The 24,433-nt window shown below is 44.2% G+C and overlaps 1 protein-coding gene across 1 annotated transcript; it reads left to right on the forward strand.

The window, feature by feature from the left end:
• The first annotated feature begins 322 nt into the window (after positions 1-322).
• On the forward strand, positions 323-24,433 carry LOC131189915 (neural proliferation differentiation and control protein 1-like). The gene is made up of 9 exons (XM_058166545.1): positions 323-395; positions 4,385-4,537; positions 10,700-10,813; positions 13,909-14,124; positions 15,344-15,410; positions 16,337-16,421; positions 18,807-18,883; positions 19,482-19,575; positions 24,337-24,433. The coding sequence occupies exons 1-9, from the start codon at positions 323-325 to the stop codon at positions 24,400-24,402; spliced, it is 945 nt and encodes a 314-aa protein (XP_058022528.1). The 3' UTR covers positions 24,403-24,433.

Genomic DNA, 24,433 nt, shown 5'->3' on the forward strand with positions numbered 1-24,433 from the left:
TCAGTCTAAAGCTATCCACGCATCACAACGTCTCCTGTACCTTCCCCCTTTCCAGTACGCGAAATATTCAGGGATATTTTTCTTCTGTCCAATTCTCCATCCTTATCCACCCCCCCACCACCACCACCTCCCCATCCATCCTCCAATCCTCAGTGGTTCATTCATAAATATCCGCAGTCCCTCCCCACCGGCCCTGGCCAGCAGGTTCTTCTCTCGTATTGGGCTCCATGCCAAGAGCTGTGAAGGGGCAGAGCCCCCTCTCTAGCTTACTACTTACCCTTCCCCCCTTCCCCCGATTCATTTATTTCTTTGAAAGGCGATGATGCTGAGCCAAGCCACAGGATGGCTGGGATTTTTCGCAATCCTGGCTACTACGGGGGCCAACTGGGAAGCAGGTGAGGGGGGCACCTGGTTGGAGGTGGGGGGATGGGGAGGGGGTGCAACTTGGGGGATTCGGGAAGAGGAGAGGAGGGGAGCGACTGCCGAAGGAAGAGAAGAAAGCAGAGAAATGTAACAGCAGAAGGGGAAAGGGCGGGGAGGTAACAAAAGGAGAGAGAAACGGTCCACTCAAAGGCTACAAAAGAGAGAACAACAAAGGCTTGGAATGAAAGAATAAATGGAGGAAGGAGAGAACGGCAAAGCCTTGTACTGAAAGAATAAATGGAGGAAGAAGAGAATGGCAAAGGCTCGGAATGAAAGGATAAATGGAAGAAGGAGAGAACGGCAAAGGCTTGGAATGAAGGAATAAATGGAGGTGGGTTGCTGGTTACTTGGGATGGATGGATGGATGGAGAAACGGAATGCAGTAGTTTCAACCTAGGTTTGGTTCTAGGATAAGAAGAAACTGGGGCTTCGTGGCTTCTTGGCTGTAACTTATTCAAGTCATTCTAAGAAATTGAATGTTGCTTTCTTCAAATCTACCACTCTCCCAGGATCAAAAAGATCATATCCCTTCAGGGGCTGGATCTTGGGGCTGGATTTTGGAGTAGAAGGAGACACCTTGTCCTTGATAGATTTCTAGAAATTAGTCTTGGCTCCAAAGATTTCTCTCCGCTGAATTGTTGCTTATTCCCCCTAAGAATTCTCCACCCCAGGCAGAAACTGTCTTTCCTTTCCAAAGGTCTTAAGTTTCATGCCAACCTTCATCATTATAATTCACTGGGCACAAGGGCTTGTGGCAGAACAAAGGCTTGTGACTCACCCATTACATGCCACCTTCTTCTCCATCCAAAACTCTTTGTTCCACTTCACAAATTCACCCATGAGTAAGAACTAGCCCTCTTTCCTCTATTTTTTTTTTTTTTTACGAAAGTACTTTTTAACACTTCAGTGGCCGGGAGATGTTCAACAGGTGCAGCTCATGTCTATACAAAGGTGCCCTGCTAGCTGCTACTGGACTAGTTTTATTTCTGCCTGAGGAAGCCCACAACAGTCCTGTAAAAGGGGTGGACTGAAGGAAAGCAATTTTATCTTATGCCCATCCCGATCTCCTGCTCCAAGGTTTAGTTACCAATGGTACCAATCCTCCTGTATCAGTGCATTCACTAGCATTAAATGGAAAGAAACACCACAAACATCCTTTTCATAAGGGACCTTTGTTTCAAAGCAGCTCCTGAAAAGAGAGGGAAAGAATAAAACTGCAGCTTATTCAGCCCCGGTGGCTCATAGATCAGCCCCTCTCTCTCCTTGCAGACTTCAGGGGGAGTTCTCTTTTTATTTTACTGAAATCTATCAAGTCAGAAAGGATTATTGCTGTTAAAGAGTTGTGCCTTCTAAGTCTCTTTTTGGAAACAGTTCAAAACAACGGTTGGATGGCACTGAAGTCATAGAACATAGGATAATAGCATTGGAAGGGACCTTAGAGGTCTTCTAGTCCAACCCCCTTGCTTAAGCAGGAGACCGTACACCATTTCAAGCAGATGGTTGTCCAGTCTCTTTTTGAAAGCCTCCCGTGATGGAGCACACACAACATCTGCAGGGCAAGCCGTTCCGTTGGTTGATTGTTCTCACCATTAGGAAATTTCTCCTTAGTTCTCGCTTGCTTTTTTCCTCGGTTAGTTTCCATCCATTGTTTCTTGTCTTGCCTTTTGGTGATTTGGAAAATAATGTGAGCCTCTCGTCTTTGTCATTGATTCTGCAATCTTTCATACAAAAGCTGGTGGCAAAGGTATACCTGTCATGGAGGTGAGAGAGGTGGGGATCTGACCTTTCAGAGGTGAGACAGGTGGGATGCCAAGATTTAATCTTTCAAACAGCACCACGGCATCCAAATTCTGGAACGTCTTTTTTCCTGATAGCTCTTGTCCAGTACGAATGATTTATTCTCCCAGGGTCTGAGAAAAAACCTTTGCTTCATCACACATAACATGATTAGAGATAATGCAATTATTTATTTTCTCTCGACACTGCTTCCACATGCGGTCTAGCCTTATTTGGTCAATTTAAGGAAGTCCAATATTTGAGGGGCTGTCGCAGAGAGGAGGGGATCGACCTATTTTCCAAAGCACCTGAAGGTCAGACAAGGAATAATGGATGGAAACTGAACAAGAAGAGACTCAACCTAGAAATATGGAGAAATTTTCTGACAGTGAGAACAATCAACCAATGGAACAGATTTGCCTTCAGAAGTTGTGGGAGCTTCATCACTTGAGACATTCAAGAAGAGACTAAAAAGCCACTTGTCAGAAATGGCGTAGGGTCTCCTGCTTGAGCAGGAGTTTGGATTAGATGATTTACAAGGTCACTTCCAACTCTGTTATTCTAAGTCAAGGTGTCCAAACATGGCCCCTTGAAGAGTGGTGGACTTCAACTCCCAGAATTCCCCAGCCAGCATGAGCTATAAATATGAGCAAGTTGCTGGCTGGGGAATTCTGGGAGTTGAAGTCCACCACTCTTCAAGGGGCCAAGTGTGGACATCCCTGTTCTAAGTCTAAGACTCTTCCTATCCTGATCCTTCAAATTCCATTTTTCACTTCTATATGGTGCCACAGGGAATAGCAATAGCACTTACACTTATATACTGCTTCACAGTGCTTGACAGCCCTCTCTGAGCGGTTTATTTATCCCAGCTTCTGCCAACCTAGCAGTTTTGAAAGCATGTAAAAATCCAAGTAGAAAAAATAGGGACCACCTCTGGTGGGAAGGTAACAGCGTTCCGTGCGCCTTTGGTGTTGAGTCATGCCGGCCACATGACCATGGAGACGTCTTCGGACAGCGCTGGCTCTTCGGCTTTGAAACGGAGATGAGCACTGCCCCCTAGAGTCGGCAATGACTAGCATGTGTGTGCGAGGGGAACCTTTACCTTTACCTTTAAATGTGGCAGGCCTGAAGGCCCAATACAAAAAATGGCTTCCAGGCCTGACAGGCATGTTGCTTAGACCTTAAATGTCAGGGTTCCCGAATGCTTGAAAATGAGGAAGAACTTGGAGGTACTTGGGACTGAAGCTTGTTGGCAAAGCACACAGAGAACTTCAAGGAATTGACCTTTTTTCCTTAAAGCTTTGTCACTAGAAGGCACAACCGTGAAAAGGCATCTCACTTACTTTGGCCATGTCATGTGGGGGAATTCACTGAAGAAAGCAATTATCTTTTGGATGAATTAGCAGGAAAAAAGGCAACCAAGCCATAAAAGAACATGATGACTGCACAGCAGGCAGAACATAGAAAATCTCAGGGAAGAAGTGCAAGATCGGAAACTGTGGAGAGACCCCTGACCAAGAGTCAGACATGACTGAACGGATGACACTGATGTCATTATCTTTAAACCAAGTGTTCCTCATCTCCATGAGCCATGGTGGTGCAGTGCTTAGAATGCAGTATTGCAGGCTAATTCTGCTCACATGGCCAGGAGTTCAATTCCTTCGATCCTGACCGGCCCACGGTTGACTCAGTCTTCCGTTCTTCCAAAGATCGGTAAAATGAGGACCCAGATTGTTGGAGGCAATATGCTCAGTGGTGGGATTCAACCGATGTAACAACCGGTTCACTGAGCGCATACGTGCCAAACATGCGCTCCACGCATGTGCAGTGCGTTTGAAAACTCCAAACTCTAAAACTTACCTTCTACTGCAGCCCCGGTGAGTAAAACAGCTGAGCAGCGGCAATCCGCTCTGCTGTGTCTATCAGCTGGGTTTCAAACAAAGGAAATATAGGTCAGTATAGCGCAGGAGCGGGCGAGCGGGCCCAGCTGATTGTCGGAGCGAACCGGTTCACTCTCAGCTGATTGTCGGAGCTACCAGTTCGCCCGAACCGGTCTGAACCGGCTGAATCCCACCCCTGAATATGCTGACTCTGTAAACTGCATAGAGAGGGCTGTAAAAGCACTGTGAAGAGGTATATAAGCCTAAGTGCTATTGCTATCTCTTTGTGTGCTCTTTTTTTGCAGACCCCCTTTGTCCTGCCAGGTACAAGATCAACTGCCTACTTCACCAGCGAATGGGCTGCGGACCAGATGGAGCACCAAGCTGTGGCTCTTGTTTCCCCGGTCATGAAGAGGATTCCAATGGAAACTGTGTGCCGAAAAAAGGCTCTAAGCATGGTAAGTCCTGTGGGTTTTGAAAGCTTGAAGGGTCAAGTAGGCTTGGAGTTTTTTCAAAATACTGGGAAGAGCAAGGCAACCTGACCAAGAGGTTTATGACAGCGAAGAGGACTTTCAACCTGGAGTTTGATAAAGGGCGTAGGTTAGCAGTGGAATCTAGCTTTTACTGCTGCGCTGAAGGAAGAAAAGATAGTAATGATGTGTCTGTGGAGGTGCAAAAATCTATTTGCGGTGATCGTGGTGAAACTGATTGGGAAAAAGCACGGGAGACAATGTCTCTCTCCCCCACTAAATCATGGTATTTCAGTATTAAATTGTGTGGGTGCTATTAAATTGTGTTGAAGGATAAAAGCTCGGATGGTAAAATCTTCCAAAGTCATGGATTGCTCTCCTACAACAATATCTCCTCCTATAGCTACCATCGCATTTCAGGAGAGTACGATTTGCCATTAAACAGAGCATTCAATTCTATGTCATTATTTCTTTCTTTTGGGGGGGGGGTTTACCTGGCCTGTGCTGGGTACTGGGTCCCATCTGGTGAGCCACCAGGGCGCCAGCCCCTGTGGCAGATGGAACCCACACGACCCAAACAGGGGTGGATTCTACTTACCTTTACTACCGGTTCGCAATGGGGCTGCGCGCGCATGCACAGAAGCTTCCTGATGATGTTCGGGCGAGTGGGCGGAGCCTCCCACTGGTTTTACTACTGGTTCTTGCAAACCGGTCCGAACCGGGGCAACCCACCACTGGGCTGGAAGCTATGCTTCTGGCCATGCCATTTCAGATGGGATCCCTTTTGGACTCCTGTCCTGGACAACACTTGGGCCAGTACTGACGGTGTCTTGAGGGGTCCAGTCCCCAAGAGAGGCCACGGCTGGAAGGTGGCAACACACCCATCACCAACCCCCTTGAGGTACCTTCGAGCAGTGTGGATGATAGTTGTGGCATCCACACCTACCCAGAATCTGACCTGCCGATTTTTCAGCTGCCGTCTCGTTACCATCACGAGGCAGAACCTTATGGAACGGTTCCTAGTGGGCAGTAACGTCGGCCGAGGTCCCTCTGAGGGCAAGTCATTAGTCCCCGGTATAGATGGGCTGGAATGCCTTTCTATCCATGGTGACCTGTTCCTCATCGGAACCCTGAGGTATTTCTTTACTTAAACAGAGCTACAACAGAATGACCCAGACAAAAAAAGGAGTGGGAGCAGGAGTGAAACTCCACTTCCTGCCAGTTTCCCCACTGAGTTCCCTGCCCTGCCCTCCCGTCCCTTTCCCTTCCCAGTAGGAAGGTAAATGGCTGCTGCTGGGTGGGGTAGGGAGCAAAGGATTATGAGACTGGCTGGGAAACAGTCACAGAACATAGAAAAGGAAGATCATGTGACTGCAGCAGCAGCAGCATATAGCAGCAGTCAGTAGCAGTTAAGCAGCCGTAGCTTCCCCAAATATTATTCCCCAGAAGTCATGGGTCCTGGATGTTGGAGATGTTCTCTGTAAGTTAGCCCATTTGAGGTACCCTGGTTCAAAAATTGTTGCTATCAAGAGTGAAACATTGGCAGCTACATGCCTCTTCCTTTCCATTTGCCATTAGACTAAGTAGGGGGAGGTGTTTGGACAACCATTTGTCCAAAATGGTGTAAGGGTTTCCTGCCAGAGCAGGGGTTCAGACTAGAAGACCTCCAAGGTCCCTTCCGATTCTGTTATTCTGTTAAGGTAAAGAATCAAGAAACAAAGCACTGGAACTGAATAGGGTTGCAATTTTTACATAGGTTGTCTTCATAGCTGAAGGTCAACGTATATGTGCAAATGGTTCACAGCTGAAGTTTTTGGCCATTAGTATGCAAAGTGGGCTGAAAAAATTGCTCCCAGCAACCATCTTTGTGTTGTGTCTCGTCCGATCTCACCACAGCCGGGGTCTTCTTATCTGCTTCCAAACATGGAGGAATGTCCTAGTATGCCTCCCGGCCCCAGCCCTGGCTCCATGCCCAGACAGGCTGAAGAGGAGGAAGTATCTCCAGCCCCCAGCTCTGGCTCCATGCCCAGGCAAACGGAGCAACTAGACCCCTCCCCCTCCTCCACAGCATGTGAGCCTGAGGGAGGTCTATTGCCAACAGCTGCCGACTGGAGTGACCCTCGCGTCAGAAGACTTGATAGGCGGAGGCAACAGAAGGAAGGGAGGGGCAGGCCTGGATAAGTGCTGAGTCATGGAGCCACACCACATGGCCTATATAAAGGATCTGCTTTCTGGCATTCTCTGAGTCAGGCAAAGTCTAAACATATCTTGTTGAAGTCACTTTCTGGTCTCCTGCCTGCCCTGAGGACTTTGCTAGGACTTTGGCAGAGCTGCAGAGGCAAGCCTGATTCGGATTTCCCTGACCCGGCCGTCAGCGGAGGAGTGGGACACAACACTTTGCTCCTGATCATGGCTTCTAAAGTGTTCCACAGCCAGCTCCTACTAGTGGTATTCAGGGTCGGTTATGACTCTGACACCCAAGGAGATTTTCTCTCCCAAGTGATGACCTTGCAATCTGTCACTCCATTCTCTGTCCCTCCACTTGGAGATTGGAACATAATTAAAGGGTCAGATGCTACCGGTCAAGATCAGAAAACAAGAGTTGACATTTCTGCCAACATTGTAAAGGCTATGATACATTATTCTTCCTCTGATCTAAGTTCTGGGTCAAAACAGGAACAAATGCGAACTCTCTTCCTCCGATTTCTGTCTTCCTTCCAATAAAAAGGAATTATGGGGCTGTTTTTTGGCCTCTTTATTTTTCTGAAGTGTTTTTATATTGCTTGTCGTAACTCATCACCATCATCATAAAACGGGCAATTTTGATTCTGCCAGCTAATAAAAGAGGTCTCTTGATGAAAAAAGGATGAGTGGTTCGATTTTTGTGTGGGTTTTTTTTTTTCATACTTAAATTTCATCACGTTCCGCTCGACTTCCATTCAGATTTTTAGTAGTAAAATTTCTGATAAGAAGCAGGTACATCTTGACTTAGGTGCATGGTGCCAGCCCTTCAAGGTACACCAGAGTAGGAAATGTATGAATGCTAATATTACTTTTAAGATTAAAGTAATTGCAATCCTGCAAGTCTGAATACATTTACACCTCCCCTCCCTCCCCTCAGGAGAACTAGGGAGGGTTTAAGTCAGAGAAGCTTTCTCAAATTACAGTTCTGCACCAGACTCAGATTCTTTTAGCTAACAATTGTTTTGATTGCAGCTCTTCCTCCTGTTCCTCATGGTTATTCCTTCTCGACCAGAGGTGGGATTCAGACGTTTTGGACCAGTTCGCCCGAACCGGTAGCGGAAATCACGTGTGGGCCCACCGATCCAGCCTCTATCTCGTCCTATTTAGGCATGTTTTTGAGGCCGGGTGCATGCGCGGAAGGGCATGAGCAAAGCGCATGTACGGAAGGCCGGCCGGATGCACAGAAGGCACAGACACGAAGCAAGTGTGCACACGTGGGGCGAACCAGTGGTAACAAAATGTGAAACCCACCACTGTTCTCTACGCAGTATATATAAATCCATCATTTAAATCAGGGGGTCTCCAAACTTGACAACTTTAAGACTTGTGGACTTCAACTCCCAGCATTCCCAAGCTAGCATGGCTGGCTGAGGAATTCTGGAAGTTGAAGTCCATACATCTTAAAGTTGCCAAGTTAGGAGACCCCTGATTTAAAGGCACATGGTGTCCCAGTGAAACTATTGCCTTTACTCCCCTGTGCTTAACCAGACAATGATTTGCCACTGGTCAAACAAAATTCCAGAATTTTTCAGCCACAATGTACAGGTAGTCCTGGACTTATGACCGATCACTTAGTGACTGTTCAAAATTACAATGAACCATCCAAAAGCTATTTACAACTCGGTTCTGAAGTGCCTAATCCCCACCCCCATCCATGGTCATGTGACTGCAGTTTGGGCACTTGGAAACCGGCCCGCATTTATGGCTGTTTGCAGTGCCCCACAGTCATGTGACTCGGGGTGAAATCCAGCAGGTTCTGACAGGTTCTGGAGAACCGGTAGCGGAAATTTTGAGAAGTTCAGAGAACCGGCAAATACCACCTCTGGCTGGCCCCAGAGTGGGGTGGGAATGGAGATTTTGCAATATCCTTCTCCTGCCATGCCCACCAAGCCATGCCCACAGAACCGGTAGTAAAAAAAATTGGATTTCACCACTGATGTGACTGCAATTTACAATGGTTTTCTGGAAACAGGAATTCATTTCTGGTTTCTTGCAAAAAACACCTCATCGCAAACAATGGGTATGCTTAACAACTGCTGCAAAATTAAAAAAAAAGGAGGGGGGTTGTAAAATTCATGTTGAGCAGCTTTACAACTGTCATGATTCAATTGCCAGGCTCAGTTATGATTGTATGTCAAGGACTTCTTGTAAAGGAATATCCAGTAAAGGTTGACTCCTTCCACTGTAGCATTTTCTTGTGACTCTCACGTCTTTGAGCCGATCTCGCTCCTCTCTTCACTTCCTCTTGACATCTTGACTGCACATTCAACTGAGCAGAGATCTGGTTTTATTACTTAACTTTGTCTACAAACATCGTGATTCAAAACAGTGCAGTAGGATAGCAATTGGTCTGATGAAGAATCATCATCATGAATTGAAAGGGACCTTGGAGGTCTTCTAGTCCAACCCCCGGCTCAAAGCAGGAGACCCTATGCTGTTTCAGTCAAATGGTTGTCCAGTCTCCTCTTAAAAACCTCCAGTGATGGAGCACCCACAACTTCTGGAAGCAAACTGTTCCACTGGTTGGTTGTTCTCACTGTCAGGAAATTTCTCCTTATTTCTAAGTTGCTTCTCTCCTTGGCTAGGTTCCATCCATTCTTTCGTGTCTTGCCTCTGGTGCTGTTGTGTCTCGCTCGCTTTCACCGCAGCCGGGGCCTTCTTATCTGCTTCCGAACGTTGAGGAATGTCCTAGTATGCCTCCCGGCCCCAGCCCTGGCTCCATGCCCAGACAGGCTGAAGAGGAGGAAGTATCTCCAGCCCCCAGCTCTGGCTCCATGCCCAGGCAAACGGAGCAACTAGACCCCTCCCCCTCCTCCACAGCATGTGAGCCTGAGGGAGGTCTATTGCCAACAGCTGCCGACTGGAGTGACCCTCGCGTCAGAAGACTTGATAGGCGGAGGCAACAGAAGGAAGGGAGGGGCAGGCCTGGATAAGTGCTGAGTCATGGAGCCACACCCCATGGCCTATATAAAGGATCTGCTTTCTGGCATTCTCTGAGTCAGGCAAAGTCTACTTTATCTTGCTGAAGTCACTTCCTGGTCTCCTGCCTGCCTTGAGAACTTTGCTAGGACTTTGGCAGAGCTGCAGAGGCACGCCTGATTCGGATTTCCCTGACCCGGCCGTCAGCGGAGGAGTGGGACACGACAGGTGCTTTGGAGAATAGGCTGACCCTCTCTTCTTTGTGGCAGCCCCTCGAATACTGGAAGACTTCTATCATATCATCCTAGTCCTTCTTTTTCACTAGACTAGACAAAGCCGTTTTTTGCATCCAATCTTCATACGTTTTAGCCTCCAGCCACCTAATCATCTTTATTGCTCTGCTTTGCACTTTTTCCAGAGTCTCAACCAGAGGTGGGTTTCAGCAGGTTCTGTCCAGTTCTGGAGAACCGGTAGCAGAAATTTTGAGTAGTTCGGAGAACCGGTAGTAAAAATTCTGATTGGCCCCGCCCCCATCTATTCTCTGCCTCCTGAATCCCAGCTGATCGGGAGGAAATGTGGATTTTGCAGTATCCTTCCCCTGGAGTGGGGTGGGAATGGAGATTTTGCAGTATCCTTCCCCCAGGAGTGGGGTGGGAATGGAGATTTTACAGTATCCTTCCCCTGGAGTGGGGTGGGAATGGAGATTTTGCAGTATCCTTCCCCCAGGAGTGGGGTGGGAATGGAGATTTTACAGTATCCTTCCCCTGCCACGCCCAACAAGCCACGCCCAACAAGCCATGCCACGCCCAACAAGCCACACCCACACAACCGGTAATAAAACACTTTGAAACCCACCACTGGTCTCAACTTCAAGATCAACATGACACTGAATGTCAAACATTAAACCCTGGTCCTGCCAGTGTTAGTGTGCGTGTGTGTGTGTGTGTTTACTGGCTGTACTTCTCCTCTCCATTTCCTCTTTTTCAGAAAGCAAACTCAAAACTCAGAAGAGACCTAAAGATTTGCCGGGTCTTTTGCGTTACCTTTTGGCTAAGCATGAAAAGACATTGCAGCCGTCCACGATGGAGGCCACCGTACCTGGTATGTAAACTCACCAACTCTTCTTTCTTTCTTTGTCCAAAAGGGAACAAATTATTTGAAGTGGTTCTTATCTAACGCAAGGAATCAGCATAAAAGGCCCAACCACGGGTGGGCTGCTGGGGGTTTGGGAGAATCTCTAGCTAAGATTCTGTGCAGTTCGGAGAACCCCCCAAATCCCACTCCTGGCTGGCCCCGCCCACCCCACCCCTCCCAGGAGTCCCCACGCAGCCCATTTTGGATGCAGGTAAGTGCAGGGGGCACGCGGAGGCTTGGGGAGGGCAAAAAACGGGCCTATCAGAAGTTTCGGAAGTCCAGAAACAGCCCTGTTTCCGACCTCCAGAGGGCCTCAGGAGCCTGGGGAGGCTGTTTTCGCCCTCCTGGAGGCTCAAGAAAAGCCTCCAGGGCCTGGGGAGGGCAAACCCCACCCCCATGGTGCAGGATGCCAACTAGGCCATGCCCACCATGGCCACGCCCATCCAGCAACTGTGCAAAGAACCCCTTGCTAAAATTTTTGAAGCCCACCCTTGGGCCCCATTCTCTTTAATAATTTCAAACCATTGAACAGATTAATCAAGTAACTATCAAGGAGGAAACCACACACAGGCACACAAACACACACACACAAAAATACTGGCAGGGCAAGTGACTGCATACAGGTAGTTCTTCACTTAACAACCATCCCTTTAGTGATCATTTGAAGTTATACTGGCACTGAACAAAGTGACTTACGATTGTTTTTCACACGACTGTTGTAGCTTCCCCACGTGATCAAAATTTGCATGCTTGGCAACTGGCCTGTATTTAAAATGGTAACTTGCAGTGTCGTGGGGTCACGTGGTCACCATTTTAAGAGCCGTGGTGGCACAATGGTTAGTATGCAAATTTTGCAGGCTAATTCTGTAGTTCAGCAGTTTGATTCTCACTGACTCAGCCTTCTATCCTTCCGAGGTGGGTAAAATGAGGTCCCAGATTGTTGGGGGACAATATGCTGACTGTAAACCGCTTAGAGAGTGCTGTAAAGCCCTGTGAAGTGGTATATAAATCTAATTATGCTATTGCTATTGTTATTTATGGGACCGCCTACTGCTACCAAATACCTCTCACCGACCCGTGCGCTCTCACAGAGAGGGACTCCTCAGGGTGCCGTCAGCTAGGCAGTGCCGTCTGGCGACACCCAGGAAGGGCCTTCTCTGTGGGGCTCCGCCCTCTGGAACGAACTCCCCAGGACTTCGTCAACTTCCGGACCTCAGACCTTCCACATGAGCTTAAAACACACTTATTTATCTGCGCGGGACTGGATTAGATTTTAAAGTTATGGGTTTTAAGGGGTTTTTATTATTTATACTATTTTAAATTTGGGGCAATAGAATAAGTTTTTTAATTGTTTTTAATCTGTATTTATATGTATTTTAACTGCCTGTGAACCGCCCTGAGTCCTTAGGGAGATAGGGCGGTATATAAATTTGAAAAATAAATAAAAAATAAATAAATTTGCAACCTTCCCAGCCAGCTTCCAACAAACAAAGTCAATGGAGAAGCCAGATTTATTTAACAACTGAATTATTAACACCTGTAGTGATTTACTTAACAACTGTGGCAAGACAAGGGCAAATGTCACTTAACGACCCTCTTGCTTAGCAACAGAAATTTTGGGCTCAATTGCGGTCGTAGGTCGAGGACTACATGTATAAGATTAGAGTCTGCTTTGCATTCATTTCTAAGTGCATTTAGTATTTGCATAATAATGCCATGCCTTGGAATGATTCATGATTCAAGAGATTGTTGGGTCATGTGGCATTTTCTGACTGCCACCGTCATGGAAAATTTGGCATAGAATTTGGAAAGCTTGACTCTGGATTGTGCTTCACCTCACTCCTCAAATTACATGGCAATGTCTCTTTTCCAATAAATTTTGATCCAAAGCATTGATCCAGTATCTATCTCCCTCTCTCTCTCTCTCTCTCTCTCTCTCTCTCTCTATCTATCTATCTATCTATCTATCTATCTATCTATCTATCTATCTATCTATCTATCTATCTATCTATCTATCTCCCTGTCTCTCTGTACTGCCTGGGTAAGATTGAATATGCATTATGATTTTATCCACTATCTATTTTTATCTCTTAGCTGTGTTGGAAAATGAGATCATTTCCAGTTCAAACTGCATCCAGCATTTTCCCAGTTATTCCCTGCATCCAGATGAGAGCAAGCATGCACACCGTTCAGTTCAGTATTCTTAGACTTATTGATTAAACATCCACAAATGTAAATAATAATAATAATAATAATAATAATAATAATAATAAAGTGATCTGTGATACGAAATCCAACATAGTTATCTCGTTTGCTGTGTATACTGTCATTTTGTGTTAATAATAATAATAATAATAATAATAATAATAATAATAATAATAATAATAATAATAATAATGACAAAAGGCTAAAAAGCAGGGAAAATAAAGAAGAGGAGAAAGCATATGAGCTACAGACAAGAACTTACATTCTTTCTTGATCAAAAGGCACAGCATTTTCCAGAGCAATGTTTCTCAAATTTGGTGACTTTAAAATGAGTGGACAGAATTCCCTAGAATTGAAGTCTACCCATCATAAAGTTGCCAAGGTTAAGAAATCCTGTTCTAAACCCACAGGAAACGAGAGTTTGCCTAAACAACCCTGAAGGAAGTGGTCTTCAGTTCTTCCACTTATAGCTAGACAGATGATGGATGGATGGATGGATGGATGGATAGTAAAACAGTTGAATAGGAATAGAAAGGTAGACACCAGGCGATCCCTCTACTATTGTATATCTGGAGGAAAACAACTGAATGGATGGGGATGTGTATTGTTTTTTAATTTTTTCACCTAGAGTAAAAATTAGCTCATAGACTAAAGACAAAATATCACACTTGTTGTCAGTTCCTTATCATCTCTGAGCAACATTGCTTTCTTGACCATATTTCCAAAAAATGTTTAGAATTTGGCTTTGACTTGTCTCACAGAGAAATTGGCAGGATCTGGTACTAAACAGCAATGAGTAGAAAGCAGGCAGGAAAAAAAATGGCATTCTTTAAAATTAATGTGTTTTGATTTTACAGGCATTACTGAGGTATTTGAACCATCCAGCTCTCAGACTGACTTCCCGACTTCTCAGCCAACAAGTGTTTCCTATTCTGGGAACACTTCTCCAGTTTCCTCTCAGTCGTATGAAATCACTCCCATTTCAGCCACCACACCACCAAGGAGAGTGAGAGTGGACTTCAAGCAGAGGTCGCGTCCTCCAGTTACTAGCATGAATAAAGCTGTGACTCTTAGTGAGTAGACTGAATAATTGACCATAGGAGAACAGGCAGAGTCTGGGGGTGAAGTCAAAAGAGTAACCAGTCTAGAGTCATTACATTCCCATAAGCAGTCTAAGAAGGGCTGTGGTGGCGCAGTGGTTAGAATGCAGTACTGCAGACTATTTCTGCTGACTGCCAGTTGCCTGCAATTTGGCAGTTCAATTGTTACCAGCTCAAGGTTGACTCAGCCTTCCATCTTTCCGAGGTCAGTAAAAGATAGTTGGGGGTAATAGCCTGACTCTGTAAACCGCTTAGAGAGGGCCGTAAATCACTGTGAAGTGGTATATATTTCTAAGTGCTCTTGCTATTGCTAAGCTTAACCCCTCTTGAATTGTGTTAACTCTTACCTAGCACCAGTTTAGTGCTGACCATTAGTTGACTAGATCCTTATATATAGGCATGAGCAATAAATCAACTTAATTAGATCTTAACATGTGGTCCTGATTCTTCGCTGACTGACTGATTGCCCTCAAGTTGTTGTTAACTTTTTCTGATCACATGGATGGATTTTCTCCATGACAATCTATCCCTAACTTGGTCTTTTAACATGTCCCATTATTACTGTAAGCCAAACCCTTGCTGGATCTTCTTTCCTTTCCTTCTATCTTTCACAGTACCGGAACTGTCTCTAAAGAGCTAGGATAATTGACCCTCCAACTGTTACTCTGTTAATACCATGGTTTGTTTATCTTTGTAGGTATGGACACATCATGGCGTTTGAGTATCATTTCCAGGGCCTTCATGGCTGCTCTACTAAGTGCTAGCCTGCAGGATATTTCTTGACTGCTTGTTCCTTTACTGTGGATGGTTGATCTTGAACAGTAGAAGCTATGATGGCTTCATTGAACAGTAGAACTTTGATCACTCTTCATTGGCAATTTTAAAGCTGCTTTTTTGCACCTATTGGCATTAGTTTAGTTCAGGGGTCTCCAACCTTAGTAACTTTAAGGTTTGTGGACTTCAACTCCCAGAGTTCCTCAGCCAGCAAAGTAAGCCAGCAGTTCACAAGGCTTAAAGTTACTAAGGTTGGAGACCCCTGGTTTAGTCTTCTTTAAGGAACCAGAAAAGATGGGGCAAGAACGAGGAGAAGAGCTGAATGGTGAAATGTTTGTGTCTGCATAGCTAGCAAAGCAGCGTTTTGTCATATCCTTGTGGGTCCAACCCTCAGAGTTGTTCATTGTGTTCCTTTCAGCTCTTGTGGTCATGTGCACAGTGACAGGAGTCTCTGGATTGGTGGTTGCAGCCATTTGCTGGTACAGGTATGAATCTGATCGTCCCCTTTTTCATATATTGTTTCTCCATTGTTATAATGATAATTATTTTCATGTTTGAGGTGGGAGAAACAGACTAAAACTGATGACGTTACCTAGTTAGGGTAATGAAACGTTTGCAAGAAAACAAGCAAGCTCAGAGAGCACCAGAGAGGACCCTTCGGGAGAAGCTCTGCCCATGATCAGTAAATTCCTTTATTCCTTGTTTTTCCTATTGCTGAGGGTGAACTGGGCTGCAGATTTAATGATCTACGAATCAGGAAAAGGAGAACAATGCGTTGGGAGTTATTCATATTTTTTTGTCGTTGCTGCTGTATTTCTCTCAAAACATCTAAAACATCATCAAAATATCGTCGCCTTCAACAAGACCTAAGTTTAACTCATAGAATCATCTATTGTAATGTCCTTCCTGTTAAAGACTACTTCAGCTTCAATTGCAATAATACAAGAGCAACTAATAGATTTAAACTTAATGTTAACCGCTTTAATCTAGATTGCAGAAAATATGACTTCTGTAACAGAATCATCAGTGTTTGGAATACTTTACCTGACTCTGTGGTCTCTTCCCATAATCCCAAAAGCTTTAACCAAAAACTTTCTACTATTGATCTCACCCCATTCCTAAGAGGACCATAAGGGGTGTGCAGAAGCGCACAAGTGTGCCTACCGTTCCTGTCCTATTGTCCTATTGTTCCCTTCATCATATCAGATTGATATAGTTGATGCATACCGTTCCTGTCCTATGGTTTTTCTTTTCTTCTTCCTATATATATATATATGCTTATACCTCCTTATATTTCTTCATGTATATGTTTATATACTATATAATTTTTTTTGTGTGTGTGTGTGATGCTTATGTATATTGTTGTGACAAAATAAATAAATAAATAAATAAATCTATGATTAATTTGCAGGCTTCAGAAAGAAGTACGCTTGGCTCAAAAGATGGCATACACAGCTACTCGGGGGAACCAGTACCGATATCATCAACCCAGTGCAGTACGTTGGCTTTGCAAAATGAAATTTGTTAATGGAAGATGAAGACCTTTCATTATAGGACATGTTATATATATGTGTAGCATGTTGTATGAAGCCAGCCTTTATGGTTTGGAAATCATAGTTCATGTTGTATCATATGAACTCATTCAAATGGGGTTTAGTAGATCGTGTTCAATGGAATGGAGATTATGAGGAGGAGGGGGAGGGGGAGAGGGAGGAGGATATTCTAGTAGTCTTTGCTTTCTCATAGAATAGAATCATTAAGTGTTTTACCCTAGAATTCTTGATGAAGGTATCTTTTCTTTTATGTACACTGAGAGCATATGCACCAAGACAAATTCCTTATTTGTCCAATCACACTTGTCCAATTAAAAAAAAAATCTTAAAAAAAATGAATAGAATAGAATAGAATAGAATAGAATTTTTATTGGCCAAGTGTGATTGGACACACAAGGAATTTGTTTTGGTGCATATGCTCTCAGTGTACATAAAAGAAACGTTCATCAAGAATCATAAGGTACAACACTTAATGATAGTCAATAGGGTACAAATAAGCAATCAAATCATATTAGGAAACAGTCAATAGTCTATTAATAGTTTTATTCATTTATAATATGGCATACAAAAAAATGCAGAAGCAAATATTAGGGAAATGAGGAAAGGAAAAAGGGAAGTGGATAGTGGGGGAAAACAAGGGAACAAGGAAAAGAAAGAAGGCATTGACTTCTGACTCCTTTGCTGCAGTAAATTAAGGCATTAAGTCTACCCTCAACTTTTTTACTTTTTCATAATAATAGAAACTAGCCATTTCTATAACAACAAATCTATCTAACTGGTAAAACCCAAAATCAAAAGTTTCCAAAGGATATTCTAGTGGTCATGAATGATGACAGTGGGATAACGTCCCAGAAATCAGAGTTGGGTTGAATTGGTATTATTGCACTACAGGATTCCAAAAATCAGGAAAGACGTATTATTTATTTATTTATTTATTTATTTTTCGTATTTTTATACTGCCCTATCTCCCTAGGGACTCAGGGCAGTTCACAGCCAGATAAAAATATACATATAAATACAATTAAAACATCCATTAAAAAACTTATTACAAATGGCCGAATAATTAAAAATGACAATAAAAATAATAAAATCCCCATTAAAACCAATTCGAATTTAAAATCTAGTCCAGTCCTGCGCAAATAAATAGATGTGTCTTAAGCTCGCGGCGAAAGGTTCGAAGGTCAGGAAGTTGGCGAAGTCCTGGGGGAAGCTCGTTCCAGAGGGTGGGGGCCCCCACAGAAAAGGCCCTTCCCCTGGGTGTCGCCAGCCGGCACTGTCTGGCCGACGGCACCCTGAGGAGTCCCTCTCTGTGAGAGCGCATGGGTCGGTGAGAGGTATTCGGTAACAGCAGACGGTCCCGTAAGTATCCCGGCCCTATGCCAAGGAGCGCTTTGAAGATAGTCACCAGAACCTTGAAGCGCACCCGGAAGGCCACAGGTAGCCAGTGCAGTCTGCGCAGGAGAGGTGTCACATGAGAGCCACGAGGGGCTCCCTCTATCACCTGCGCAGCCGCATTCTGGACTAACTGGAGCCTCTGGGTACTCCTCAAGGGGAGCCCCATGTAGACAGCATTGCAGTAATCCAGTATTGAGCCTCCTCTGAACATTTTTCTTTATTGTTCCTCGCCCAGACAGAAATCTTGCCAAACTAAAGCAAGCTACTTGGCACCCTAAGCCATATATTCTGGGAAGTGTTAAGGAGGAGCTGTTTTCACCATTTTTTTCTCCATCACAAACTTCAAAAATGTTAGCAACCAGTTCTCTGCCTGGTTCCTGGGTGGGCATGGCCATGGTGGGTGTGGCCTACTCAGCCTCCTGCACCATGGGGTGGAGGGGGGTGTTTTCGCCCTCCCCCGGCTCTGGAGGCTTTCTTTGAGCCTCTGGGAGAACAAAAATGGCCTTCCCTGGGTTCCGGAAGCACTCCGGAGGCTGGAAATGGGCCCGTTTCCAGACTTCCAGACTTTCCGGGAGGCCCGTTTTTCACCAACCCAGAGTCTCCGTGCAGGCCACATGGAGGATGTATGGAGACTCCTGGGAGGGGCGGGGTGGGTGGGGCCAGCCAGTCCTTGCAACTACCAGTTCAGTGAACCAGATGTAAAATTAGCATCCTGTTCGCCTGAATGGGTCCGAACCAGCTGAATCCCACCCTTGATTGCTCCTCTGGAATGCCTTCCCTCCCTCCTGGGAATCCGGACAATATTCCATCATAATTGTCTTGCTTGCCTATCGGCTTTCAGAAAAGACATTGGGTTGGTGGAGGATGCTTGAGTAGATGATGTTCCTGATCTCATGAGTCTCTCCTTCATCATCTTCTGTTCCTCTTTCTCAGTATATGGATTCCAGGCTAGCACAGTCTTGCCAAGTCCACCACTATCAGCATCGGAAGAAACTTCTTACTAGTGAGGAGTAAGTGTTCTTCTCTAGAACTTTCCCTGGTGGTGGGAGGGAATGGGAGAGCTGCGAGAACGTAGCAAATCTCAGAATTGGAAAAACCATGGCTCCTTGGGAGAGAGGACATGGGGGAGTGGAACTTTCATCCCTCTTACCTCAAGAGAAATGATCTCTAAGTTGTGGATATCTTTAAAGCAGGGGTCTCCAACCTTGGTCCCTTTAAGACTTGTGGACTTCAACTCCGAGAGTTCCTCAGCCAGCAAAGCTGGCTGAGGGACTCTGGGAGTTGAAGTCCACAAGTCTTAAAGGGACCAAGGTTGGAGACCCCTGCTTTAAAAGATTTGTTTTCCAGAGCTGGGAAACAGACCTCCCAAGGCAGAGCAGACAAACACTTGATCACTTAGGACAGGGGTCTCCAACCTTGGCGACTTTACGACTTGTGGACTACAACTCCCAGAATTCCTCAGCCAATGCATGACCTCGATAAAAAGAGCTTCAGCCTTCCTGTGAAATTGACTTCTTAGTCTGGTCTACCTGATGAAGCTAACTAACCGATGAGGACTCTATGATCCCTGTAACATCCCATCACTTTATTTTGTGTCCTTCTCCCCAGGAGACAATCTCCCAAAACAATGGAGCAGAACCCTACAGAATCAGAGAGTGAAAGTGGAGACTACACTGTATATGAATGTCCTGGATTGGCCCCGGTATGTATGTATGGATATATGCACGGTAGTTCTCGACTTACAACAGTTCATGTAGTGACATTTCGAAATTACAGTATAACAGCACACTGAAAAAAGTGATCTATGAACGCTTTTCACACTTATGACCCCTGCAGCATCCGTATGGTCATGTGATCAAAATTCAGGCGCTTGGCAACTGGCTCATATTTATGACGATTGCAGTGTCCTGGGGTCAGGTGATCCCCTTTTGTGACCTTCGGACGAGCCAACTCAATGAGGAAGCCAGATTCACTTAACAACCTCCTTCCTAACTTAATAACTGCAGTGATTCACTTAAGAAATGCAGTAAGAAAGGTCGTAAAATAGGGCAAAACTCACTTGCTTAGCAACAGAAATTTTGGGCTCAATTGTGGTTGTAAGGATTACCTGTATTTGCAATAATGAGAAGGGGTATACAACAGAGGTGGTATTCAGGTGGTTCCAACCAGTTCGGGCGAACCGGTTGTGGAAATCGCAGGTGGGCCCACTCCTGCCCACCCGCCCCGGCCCCATGCATTCTTATTTAGGCATGTTTTTGAGGCCGGGCACATGTGTGGAAGGAAGGCAGGTGCATGCGCAAAGCAAGTGTGTGCGCATGCAGCGAACCAGTAGTAACAAAATGTGAAACCCTCCACTGGTATACAAAGATAGTAAATATATAAATTATCTCTTTTAATGGCTTTATTTTAGCAAGACATAATCTACTTATCTGAATGAATAAGCAAGGCCCATATTTTACAATCTAGCATAATCTAGATAAGAGGTAACAACAAAGCCTCAGGTGTGCTGCTGAATAATAACAACTGGAGCCTGGATAACTCTTTGCAAACAGTTCTTAGCCAAATTGCTCAATAAGCGGTCAATGTGCTCCTGAGACTATCCTTCATGCAATCTGATCGGTATCATTTTAATGAGTTTTTATGTTTTAAACTGCTCTGGAGGCCTTAAAAGCCGAAAAGTCACTACGATGACTTTCAAGAGAATAATGATACTGGACTGAATTTTTCTTCGGAAAATGTTAGTAATGTGTTAACTTTTGAGATTGTTGGGATACATATTTTGCATTGATCTCTTAACACACTCCAGTCCCCAGCTTCCCCTACCCCCAATCCATACCTTTAGGCACAGACAAGAAACTATGCCTAGTTATAATAAGGCAATAAACCACCATTCGTCCACCGTTCCATTCGTCCACCTTCCATTCAGCCATCACTGGGGATTTTTAAGAAGAGACTGGATAGTCGCTTGTCTGAAATGATAGGATCTCCTGCTCAAGTAGGGGGCTGGACTAGAAGACCTCCAAGGTCCCTTCCAGCTCTATTCTGATTCTGATTCATTTGTCCACCCTTCCCCTCCCTATTTCTGCTGATAAAGATCCTGCCAGGGAATTGTGCAGCAAGTTTTCAAATGAAGTCAGAGACACTGACACAAACATGTAGTTTTATATAAATAGATATATTTTACATTTATATTCACAGCAGACAAGGTAGTCGGGAACACAGGAATATCACACGCTCCATCTAAATAGCATACAGAGCACGCAGAAGAAAAAGGCGGGAAAAGGGGGGAAATCCCCTGTGTATTTTTGCTGATAAAGATTCTTTGCTTTTAAGCATTGTAATAGTAGGTAGACATATACAGAGATAGCTGTGGTTCTATAGGAATTAAATGAATATACCAGAACAGTTCATAGGTATAGGTGGACAACCTTTTTCTAGGTATAACCAGGCCTTGGTAAAAAAAAAACATTTTAAGCCTTTGGGATAGTGGGAAGAACTATCATGTGAAAGCAGTAAGGACACAATGTTTGATTCTCTTTTAGTATTTTCCCTTTCCCTTTTAGGAAAATAGAAGCATTAAATCACATCTGTTTTTCTGATTATTTTTCAAATGGGGGGGGAACCCCTCATAATTGGACAGTTTGCCATCAGTTTCAATAGCTGGATTATGGATGGCCCCAGGGAATGGAGAAGCTGGGGATACTTTGCCTGTGAATCACAAGTTGTGGAGCTCCAGGTTATATGCTAAAATGAGTTATTCTGTACCTAAGTGACATCAGACCCACCTCTCTGAACTGTAGTTAGATTTGATGCTGAAGACTTGCTAAACAAAGTAGGAGGTGAGTTGTTTTTTTTCCTTCTAAAATTTGTATATTCATCTTAAAAGCACAATTCTGGGCAGCTCACAACTAGTTCACACAAACGAAAACATAAAAATTAAACAATAACCCTAAAACTGGACAAAGATGAAGTTAAAAAACGATCCAATACAAAATTACTTTGGTATAGCTAATAATCCCAGAATACAAACACACCTAGTCCCAAAGGTGCTTTTTTCAAGAGGCAACTGGACATTGTTTCTCCTTGAAGACATTTCGCTTCTCATCCAAGAAGCTTCTTCAGTTCAGCTTCTTTGGAGGAGAAGTGAAAAATCTTCAAGGAAAAACAAAGAAAGTCCCGTTGCCTCTTGAAAAAGCACCTTTGGGACAACCATGATCTGGAAGACTGAGAATCTCCATAGACACAAACGCACATATTTTGGGCTCCCCTAGCATCCCAGTATTATAATGCCTGAGTAAAAAACAAGGTTTTAGTAACCTTCAGAAGGCCAAAAAAGACCCTCTTAATCTCAGGGAGGAGGCTGTTCCATAAGGACTATTTAATCTTAAATAGCTCCCATCCCCTTCGATACATGGGGAAGGTGTAGACCTAATCGATTTCTGGCTGGAGAGTGGAGAGTTTCAAAGCGATGATAAAAATTCCCAAGATAAGAGTCTTGCCTACTGCATCAAGTAGCCATTGACTGATTAGATATAAAAGGTGACGTAGATAATAGAATAGAATAGAATAGAATAGAATAGAATAGAATAGAATAGAATAGAATAGAATAGAATAGAATAGAATAATAGAGTTGGAAGGGACCTTGGAGGCCTTCTAGTCCAACCCCCTACTCAGGCAGGAAACCTTACACCACTTCAGACAAATGGTTATCCAACATCTTCTTAAAAATTTCCAGTATTGGAGCATTCACTTCTGCACACACATTGATTAGACATATAACACGATGTAGTATATGAAAAAACCATACATACAAAAGACTTAGAACCGTCCCCCCACATGTAACAATAATCAGATACATAAATGCATAATATAAAGATGTGACTAGCAAACAGTAAAACAGGGGACTCTCAGAATTAAACCATGTGAAGGGAAGGGGGAGGAGGGAGAGTAGGAGAAGTCCTTTGAGTTGAACTCAACTCCTACCGATTGCATGCAATCTCTGGGCAATAGAAATGGAGTGCTTTGCCCCTGGGTTTTTTTCTTGTTTTTTTTTTTAACTTCCAAGCCTGGTCTGGTCATCTCCATCTTAATAGTCCCATCGAGTAACTAACCACATGTATCCATCTGATGGGTGTTTAAAACTGGAGAACAAGTAAGGAGATTAAAGAAAGCGATAGGAATCCAGAAATATTTGCATATGCAGACAAAGTTCTAGCTTCAAGTCTCACCTCCAGGTTTGGGTGGACTTTGGCTGAGATGTCTTCAGCGACTTCTCTCCTTGAGTGCTCACTGACGTCACTTGCTCCACACACAGCTGTGGTTTCTTTCCTTTGTTCATTCTGGTTTGCTTCCTACCAACCAACTGCAAAGCAAAAAAAATTGACATGGTTTCAAGAGCCAGTGTCCAACCATCCCAATCAGGCTCTATACATGAGGTTTCAGGATCTGGTGAGCCAATCCAAGGAGCCAATCCTTGAGTTGCAACCATAATGGAGCCTGCCCATTACAGCTGCAAGTCGTAACAGGCATAAAACCATCATCAATTAGGTAATGACATTTTTTGCAATGGTCATTAAGCAAAGACCATGGTCTTAAGTGCAAACGCTGCAGTTTTTAAATGGACCCGTTGTTATGGCGCACTTTTATCAAAAAGCAGAAATGCCATTTTTATCAAAACTGTGGTAAAACACATGACCACAGGATGCTGCAAATACCTGTAGATGCCACCATGTCGCCAAGCACACAAACTGCAGTCATGTGACCAGGTGGAGAACCACCAGAACTTTCAGATCCTGGATCATAAGTCCTCTTTTTCAGGTAACTCCTAACTTTGACTGGCTGTAAATCTAGGATTTACCTGGATGCTTGGATAATTTCCATATTAGACATTGTTTGCCCAACTGGGCCAAAACAGTGGGCTTCCCTAATTTAATAACTCTGCACAATTGTAAGAGAAACACAGCAGATCTCTTGGCTTATTGTAAAGCTCACATTTCATATGAGAAGAGTTCAGAGATCAATTCTGTTACAAAAGGATTAGCTAAGTGTACGAATATTGTTCACAGTAAAAGGTAGAAAAATCAAAGGTGAATGCTCTTTTAATGGCGAAAGAAAAGAAAACTTTCCCTGCATAAAGTTAACCTAAAATATTTTCCTTTGAGATGCTATCGTGGTATCCATGAGAAGTTTATTTATTTATTTTTATCCCGCCTTTATTATTTTTATAATTAACTCAAGGCGGTGCACACACCCAATACTCCTTCCTCCTCGTCTTTTCCCCACAATAAGAACCCTGTGAGGTAGGATGGGCTGATCTCACTGCTTTCCAAGGGACATGTTCAAACATGTACTTTGCCTATCCACTGATGGAGACGGCAATGTAGTAGACAGACCCCTGGTCTTGCATTTTTTCCCCCTTTTAAAAGAACGCTTCGATTAATTTAGTGTCTTCTTCTCTTTTCAGAGTGGAGAAATGGAGATCCACAACCCTCTCTTCGACACGTCCACCCTCCACCGATGCCCCCCCTAATTACCCTCCTGTTTTTCTTCCTTCATCTTAT

This window comes from Ahaetulla prasina, chromosome 2, assembly GCF_028640845.1.
Source record: "Ahaetulla prasina isolate Xishuangbanna chromosome 2, ASM2864084v1, whole genome shotgun sequence".
NCBI lineage: Eukaryota > Metazoa > Chordata > Lepidosauria > Squamata > Colubridae > Ahaetulla > Ahaetulla prasina.

Bases quoted from the DNA above. Each gene is read 5' to 3' on its own strand.
- LOC131189915 (XM_058166545.1), top strand. From the start codon at position 323: ATGCTGAGCCAAGCCACAGGATGGCTGGGATTTTTCGCAATCCTGGCT. The intron at 16,422-18,806 runs GTACGTTGGCTT...CCTCTTTCTCAG, and splicing joins GATATCATCAACCCAGTGCA to TATATGGATTCCAGGCTAGC. The intron at 19,576-24,336 runs GTATGTATGTAT...TTCTCTTTTCAG, and splicing joins AATGTCCTGGATTGGCCCCG to AGTGGAGAAATGGAGATCCA.